This window comes from Entelurus aequoreus, linkage group LG13, assembly GCF_033978785.1.
Source record: "Entelurus aequoreus isolate RoL-2023_Sb linkage group LG13, RoL_Eaeq_v1.1, whole genome shotgun sequence".
In the NCBI taxonomy this organism is placed as follows: domain Eukaryota; kingdom Metazoa; phylum Chordata; class Actinopteri; order Syngnathiformes; family Syngnathidae; genus Entelurus; species Entelurus aequoreus.
In genome coordinates, this window is record NC_084743.1 from 871,995 (window position 1) to 880,960 (window position 8,966).

At 34.1% G+C, this 8,966-nt stretch overlaps 1 protein-coding gene across 1 annotated transcript in view; it reads left to right on the forward strand.

Annotated features, from left to right (window-relative positions):
* LOC133663680 (platelet-derived growth factor D-like) overlaps window positions 1-8,598 on the forward strand; it is a 201,301-nt gene extending 192,703 nt beyond the window's left edge. Inside the window, exons 6-7 of the mRNA XM_062068364.1 lie at window positions 1,258-1,475; window positions 8,177-8,598. Coding sequence (XP_061924348.1) covers window positions 1,258-1,475; window positions 8,177-8,311 — 353 coding nt within the window. The 3' untranslated portion in view covers window positions 8,312-8,598. The remainder of the gene's footprint in view (window positions 1-1,257; window positions 1,476-8,176) is intronic.
* The last annotated feature ends 368 nt before the right edge of the window (window positions 8,599-8,966 follow it).

Sequence of the window (8,966 nt, forward strand, 5' to 3'; positions counted from 1 at the left end):
GGACTATACAAACTGTGTCAAGTGGACTATACAGACTGTATCAAGTGGACTATACAGACTGTATCAAGTGGACTATACAAACTGTGTCAAGTGGACTATACAGACTGTATCAAGTGGACTATACAGACTGTGTCAAGTGGACTATACAGACTGTATCAAGTGGACTATACAGACTGTGTCAAGTGGACTATACAGACTGTATCAAGTGGACTATACAGACTGTGTCAAGTGGACTATACAGACTGTGTCAAGTGGACTATACAGACTGTATCAAGTGGACTATACAGACTGTGTCAAGTGGACTATACAGACTGTATCAAGTGGACTATACAGACTGTGTCAAGTGGACTATACAGACTGTATCAAGTGGACTATACAGACTGTGTCAAGTGGACTATACAGACTGTGTCAAGTGGACTATACAGACTGTATCAAGTGGACTATACAGACTGTATCAAGTGGACTATACAGACTGTATCAAGTGGACTATACAAACTGTGTCAAGTGGACTATACAGACTGTGTCAAGTGGACTATACAGACTGTATCAAGTGGACTATACAAACTGTGTCAAGTGGACTATACAGACTGTATCAAGTGGACTATACAGACTGTATCAAGTGGACTATACAAACTGTGTCAAGTGGACTATACAGACTGTGTCAAGTGGACTATACAGACTGTGTCAAGTGGACTATACAGACTGTATCAAGTGGACTATACAAACTGTGTCAAGTGGACTATACAGACTGTATCAAGTGGACTATACAGACTGTATCAAGTGGACTATACAAACTGTGTCAAGTGGACTATACAGACTGTATCAAGTGGACTATACAGACTGTGTCAAGTGGACTATACAGACTGTATCAAGTGGACTATACAGACTGTGTCAAGTGGACTATACAGACTGTGTCAAGTGGACTATACAGACTGTATCAAGTGGACTATACAGACTGTGTCAAGTGGACTATACAGACTGTATCAAGTGGACTATCTTTACTGATTGCTGCTCTTGTTTCCTCCCCGTCATTCTTATTGTCACTTCTATGCTGTCATAGAGTGAAATAGTACAGTAAATACATCTTTAAATACTTACATGTGTCATGAAGTCATCATGGCTGTAATTACATATGTTCATGTACAACACCCTGTAACAGACAGGGCAGTAAAACGGCTGATCCAACAAAACAGAAGTCATGGTCATGGACCGCTGCTGCTCACTGAGGAATAAAAAAACAAAGTCTTGTGTTCCCAGTGGACCTGGACGGTCTGTGTGACGACGTGCGGCGCTACAGCTGCACGCCCCGCAACTACTCCGTCAACCTGCGGGAGGAGCTGAGGGCCACCAACGCCGTCTTCTTCCCCCGCTGTGTGCTGGTCCAACGCTGCGGCGGCAACTGTGGCTGCGGCACCCACGACTGGAACCACGGCTGCGCCTGCCAGGCCGCCAAGACCACGGTCAAGCTGCACGAGGTGGGTCACGCGTGTGCTCACCTGGACCAGGTTTTTGTCCCGGGTGGAGGGGGATATTTGACCACCTTTGAGCAAAAGTGAAGTTACCAGCTTTGACCTCACTTTTGCTGAAAGGGGACAAAAACAACAATGTCACTCTCTTTCTTATCCATCCCAGCACACACACACACACACACACACACACACACACACACACACACACACACACACACACACACACACACACACACACACACACACACACACACACATCATTCCCTCCAGTTTGAACACTGTACCATGTTAACTTTCAGTTTCGATCCCTGCCAAGGGACGTGTGAGGAGAGCCAGCATTTGAACAATTCTGGCATGACTAGTGCTCCTTTTTGGACTTTTATTTTGAAAGTCCTAGAACAAAAAGGAGGGTTCCAATAATCGTCACTTCTTTTCTCCGTGTCATGTAAAAAAATGTTTCTCCCGTTACGTAAAAAACAGAATTATATTTGCAGGTTACGTCGCTTCTTTAAAGAGACAACAATTCAGAGAATGTTGTTGTCGTCATGCATCCGACACACGTATGTCTCGTTGTCCTGATACAATGATATCAGTCCGATATCGGCAACAAGAAACAAGTATCGGATAATATCGTCTTGCATCTGAAATGTGCGATACAAGCAGTCCTGCAGCGTGTTTACTTGTGTGCGATATCATGCGCAATTCAAGTTGTCCTGCAGCCTATTTACTCGTATGCGATATCATGTGCGATACAAGCAGTCCTGCAGCCTATTTACTAGTGTGCGATTCAATCAGTCCTGCAGCCTATTTACTAGTGTGCGATATCATGTGCGATTCAATCAGTCCTGCAGAGTGTTTTATTGTGTGCGATGTTGTGTGCGATATAATCAGTCCTGCAGAGTGTTTAATTGTGTGTAATATAATGTGTGATACAAGCAGTCCTGCAGCCTATTTACTAGTGTGCACTATCATGTGTAATACAAGCAGTCCTGCAGCCTATTTACTAGTGTGCGATATCATGTGTCATTCAATCATTCCTGAAGAGTGTTTAATTGTGTGCGATACAAGCAGTCCTGCACATGTTTACTTGTGTGCGACATCATGTGCGGTACAAGCAGTCCTGCAGAATGTTTAATTGTGTACGATATCATGTGCGATTCAAGCTGTCCTGCAGCCTATTTACTCGTATGCGATATCATGTGCGATACAAGCAGTCCTGCAGCCTATTTACTCGTATGCGATATCATGTGCGAGTCAATCAGTCCTGCAGCCTATTTACTAGTGTGCGATATCATGTGCGATTCAATCAGTCCTGAAGAGTGTTTAATTGTGTGCGATACAAGCAGTCCTGCACATGTTAACTTGTGTGCGACGTCATGTGCGATACAAGCAGTCCTGCAGCGTGTTTACTTGTGTGCGATATCATGTGCAATTCAAGCTGTCCTGCAGCCTATTTACTCGTATGTGATATCATGTGCGATACAAGCAGTCCTGCAGCCTATTTACTAGTGTGCGATATCATGTGCGATTCAATCAGTCCTGCAGCCTATTTACTAGTGTGCAATATCATGTGCGATTCAATCAGTCCTGCAGAGTGTTTGTGTGCGATACAATCAGTCCTGCAGAGTGTTTAATTGTGTGTGATATCATGTGCGATACAAGCAGTCCTGCAGCCTATTTACTAGTGTGCACTATCATGTGCGATACAATCAGTCCTGCGGCGTGTTCGCTTGTGTGTGATATCATGTGCGATACAAGCAGTAAGTAACATATTAATATTATTATTTAATATAATTTTAGTTGTAATTTATTTTAGCACTGTGTGTTTGTGGGCGAAAAATGCTCATCAGTTCTTTTAAGTCTCTTCTTTTTTAATATTTTTGATTAGTATTTATTTATTTTTGCAATCAGCCTAACCCAGTGGTTCTCAAACTTTTTTTGTCATCCCCCACTTTGGACAAGGGGGAGTTTTCAAGTCCCACCTGCCCCCATGGCCCCAACAGAACGCTAATGCCAAGCTTAGCATTTTCAAATTTATTGAACATCAAGTAACATCAAGTTGTGTACATTCAAACTCAATAACATAAAATAACATCAAGTTCAATAATAAATAAAATAACTGTGCAGCTGTGGTATAACTTGCATCAAGTTCAATAATAAATCAAATAACTTGTATCAAGTTCAATAATAAATAAAACAAAAGTGTTATAACTTGCATCAAGTTCAATAATAAATCAAATAACTTGCATCAAGTTCAATAATAAATCAAATAAAAGTGCCACTTTGCAATCTTTGCAAAAAAAAAAGGAGGAGCTATGCATTTTGGCAAGACAGGACAAGTGAACAGGGGCGCCGCTAGGGATTTTGGGCCCCATGAAAAGAATCTTTACAGAGCCCCCAACACAGCTGCAACATTTTTTGATGCTATTTTACATACAATTATGCATTTTAATGGTATTCTGAATACAATGGAATTAATTTTGAGTCATTTATTTGCTGCACTACTGTCAAACTTTCGCTCCTACCTAGAAATTTAAAGCCTACGGGAAAAATAAGTAATTTACATTTATTTATATAGCGGATTCCACAGACAGAATCACAAAGTGATTTACAGTGTGTATAGAAAATGAAAGCATAGTAAAAAAAAAAAATCTAAGAATATAATTTTTTAAAAAAAAGAAAAAGTGAAGTGAAATTTCCTCCCGTTCCTCGCGCCCCACCTGTCATGTCTCTATTCCCCACCAGTGGGGCGCGCCCCACACTTTGAGAAACGCTGGCCTAACCTGAGCCTAATTTTGATAGTTTAAGTAACATATATGTTATTATTATTATTATTATTATTATAATTTAATATTATTTTAGTTGGAATTTATTTTAGCACTGTGTAATTTATACGCAAAAAAGGCTCGTCAATTTTGTTGAGTCCCTTCTGTTTTAGTATTTTTGATTATTCATTTTTGTAATCAGTCTGACCTAAGCCTAATTTTGACAGTTTAAGTAACATATGTATTATTTATTTAATTTAATATTGTTTTAGTTAGATTTTGTTTTAGCACTGTGTAATTGTATGCAAAAAATGCTCACACATTTTTTGGAGTACCTTCTTTTTTAGTATTTTTGATTAGTATTTATTTTCTAATTAGTCTGACCTGAGCCTAATTTTGATAGTTTAACATATATATTGTTATTATTATTATTTAATATTATTTTAGTTGGAATTTATTTTAGCACTGTGTAATTACACGCAAAAAATGCTCATCAATTTTGTTGAGTCCCTTCTTTTTTAGTATTTTTGATTATTAATTTTTGTAATCAGTCTGACCTAAGCCTAATTTTGACAGTTTAAGTAACATATATATTATTATTATTATTTAATATTGTTTGTTAGATTTTGTTTTAGCACTGCGTAATTGTATGCAAAAAAATGCTCATACATTTTTTTTGAGTCCCTTCTTTTTTAGTATTTTTGATTAGTATTTATTTTTGTAATCAGTCTGACCTAATCCTAATTTTGGCAGTTTAAGTAACATAAATATTATTATTATTATTATAATTTAATATTATTTTAGTTGGAATTTATTTTAGCACTGTGTAATTATACGCAAAAAATGTTAATACATTTTTTTTAGTCCCTTTTTTTTTAGTATTTTTGATTAGTATTTATTTTTCTAATCAGTCTGACATGAGCCTAATTTTGATAGTTTAACATATATATATTATTATTATTATTTCATATTATTTTAGTTGGAATTTATTTTAGCAATGTGTAATTATACGCAAAAAATGCTCATCAATTTTGTCGAGTCCCTTCTTTTTTAGCATTTTTGATTATTTATTTTTGTAATCAGTCTGACCTAACCCTAATTTTGACAGTTTAAGTAACATATATTATTTATTTTATTTAATATTGTTTTAGTTAGATTTTGTTTTAGCACTGTGTAATTGTATGCAAAAAATGCTCATACATTTTTTGGAGTCCCTTCTTTTTTAGTATTTTTGATTAGTATTTATTTTTGTAATCAGTCTGACCTGAGCCTAATTTTGGCAGTTTAAGTAACATAAATATTAATATTATTATTATAATTATAATTTTATATTATTTTAGTTGGAATTTATTTTAGCACTGTGTAATTACACGCAAAAAATGTTAATAAATTTTTTTGAGTCCCTTTTTTTTTAGTATTTTTTATCAGTATTTATTTTTCTAATCAGTCTGACCTGAGCCTAATTTTGGCAGTTTAAGTAACATATATATTAATATTATTATAATAATTTAATATTATTTTAGTTGGAATTTATTTTAGCACTGTGTAATTATACGCAAAAAATGTTAATCAATTTTTTTGAGTCCCTTTTTTATTAGTATTTTTGATTAGTATTTATTTTTCTAATCAGTCCGACATGAGCCTAATTTTGATAGTTTAACATATATATATTATTATTATTATTTAATATTATTTTAGTTCGAATTTATTTTAGCACTGTGTAATTACACGCAAAAAATGCTCATCAATTTTGTCGAGTCCCTTCTTTTTTAGTATTTTTGATTATTTATTTTTGTAATCAGTCTGACCTAAGCCTAATTTTGACAGTTGAAATAACATATATTATTATTATTATTTAATATTGTTTTAGTTAGATTTTGTTTTAGCACTGCGTAATTGTATGCAAAAAATGCTCATACATTTTTTTTAAGTCCCTTCTTTTTTAGTATTTTTGATTAGTATCTATTTTTGTAATCAGTCTGACCTAAGCCTAATTTTGGCAGTTTAAGTAACATAAATATTGATATTATTATTATAATTTAATATTATTTTAGTTGGAATTTATTTTAGCACTGTGTAATTACACGCAAAAAATGTTAATCAATTTTTTGGAGTCCCTTTTTTTTTTAGTATTTTTGATTAGTATTTATTTTTCTAATCAGTCTGACCTGAGCCTAATTTTGATAGTTTAACATATATACATTGTTATTATTATTTAATATTATTTTAGTTGGAATTTATTTTAGCACTGTGTAATTACACGCAAAAAAGGCTCATCAATTTTGTCGAGTCCCTTCTTTTTTAGCATTTTTGATTATTTATTTTTGTAATCAGTCTGACCTAAGCCTAATTTTGACAGTTTAAGTAACATATATTATTATTTATTTTATTTAATATTGTTTTAGTTAGATTTTGTTTTAGCACTGCGTAATTGTATGCAAAAAATGCTCATGCATTTTTTTGAGTCCCTTCTTTTTTAGTATTTTTGATTAATATTTATTTTTCTAATCAGTCTGACCTGAGCCTAATTTTGGCATTTTAAGTAACATAAATATTAATATTATTATTATAATTTAATATTATTTTAGTTGGAATTTGTTTTAGCACTGTGTAATTATACGCAAAAAATGTTAATCAATTTTTTTGAGTCCCTTTTTTTTTTTAGTATTTTTGATTAGTATTTATTGTTCTAATCAGTCTGACCTGAGCCTAATTTTGATAGTTTAACATATAAAAATTATCATTAGTATTTAATATTATTTTAGTTGGAATTTATTTTAGCACTGTGTAATTATACGCAAAAAATGCTCATAAATTTTTTTGAGCCTCTTCTTTTTTAGTATTTTTGATTAGTATGTATTTTTCTAATCAGCCTGACCTGAGCCTAATTTTGATAGTTGAAGTAACAAATATATTATCATTATAATTTAATATTATTTTAGTTGGAATTTATTTTAGCACTGTGTAATTACACGCAAAAAAGGCTCATCAATTTTGTCGAGTCCCTTCTTTTTTAGCATTTTTGATTATTTATTTTTGTAATCAGTCTGACCTAAGCCTAATTTTGGCAGTTTAAGTAACATAAATATTAATATTATTATTATAATTATAATTTAATATTATTTTAGTTGGAATTTATTTTAGCACTGTGTAATTATACGCAAAAAATGCTCATCAATTTTTTTGAGTCCCTTTTTTTTTTAGTATTTTTGATTAGTATTTATTTTTCTAATCAGTCTGACCTGAGCCTAATTTTGATAGTTTAACATATATATATTATTATTATTATTTAATATTATTTTAGTTGGAATTTATTTTACCCCTGTGTAATTATCTGCAAAAAATGCTCATACATTTTTTTGAGTCCCTTCTTTTTTAGTATTTTTGATTGGTATTTATCTTTGTAATCAGCCTAACCTAAGCCTAATTTTGACAGTTTAAGTAACATATATTATTATTAGTATTTACTATTATTTTAGTTGTGTAATTGTACGTGGAAAATGCTCATCAATCCCTTCTTTTTGAGTATATTTGATTAATTTCGTAATCAGCCTGGCCTGAGCCTTGATAATAATCTTAGTGATTAAAAACACGCTCTCATATCATTTGACAAGGTTATAAACTGTAAGTAGTTCAGATATGATAAATAAATAGGATTACATCAAGAGTAGGATTACTCATACAGTGTAAATATTAGAGTGTGCCCCGGGCCCGTGTGTAGTGGAGGTGAACGAGCCCTTTTACAGCAATTAGTTTGTCGAAGGCTGCAGTAGAAATATGACTATTATTTTGCCTTCAAACACAAGCGACTAAATTTATGCTGAAGGGGAACTTTCTAGTCCCAAGTGAGGAATAAAGTCATCTCTGCTCATTTGGGGCCAACCTGGTTTAGGACTTTGGACTCTGGTGGACCACCTAAGTCCAGCGCTCTTCTCTCCGCAGGTGCTGAAGTACGCCCCAGAGAGCGCCGTGGACCGACGCCGGCGCAGACCGAGGGCGCACTGGGTCCTGGACGAGGTCTTCCTCACGCACCACCTGGGCTGTGAGTGCGCCTGTCCCTCCCGGCCCCCCCGCTGACACGGAGGAGGAGCCCCGGGCCCTTGGGACAGGTTTTCACTGGGACTAGTCTGGAGAGAAAACACGAAGAGAAGAAGTCATTTTGGGCGTACACCTGCACAGGTGAAGATCATGAATATGCAAATGTATTTAATGGCGAGCGCTTCATTTGGGACATTTCTAGAAGGACTTTTTTTATTTATGTGAAACCATTTCTTTGTGACTCCTAGTGGTTTTGTACTCAAACTAATTCATGGGAAATAAATTGTTGGATTTGTGGCGTGTGCACAATAACAATGATTTGAAAACGCAGACGAGACCATCATCAGCAGTGCTGTAGTCTGAGCAGTGGCGGAGCAGGAAGGGGCTGGGCATACATGGAGGCAGATGTGAACTTTTTAATGCCACCAAGCAAGACTGGGTTTACAATTTTTTTTATTTTTTTTTTAAAAAGGGTTTTGAAATTAAAAAAAGAAAAACAAATACTTTTTGGGGTTTGTAAAAATATTTTTTCATGATAAAAATGTTTAATTGCATTTTTTTCCCACAAATCGTTTGGGGGTTTTTTGAAAATATTTTAATTTTTTTATGGGTAATAATTTTTTGACAGCATTTTTTATTTTTACAATTCATTTTTTGGTTACAAGTCTTGTTATTTGTTTATAAATCTTTTTTT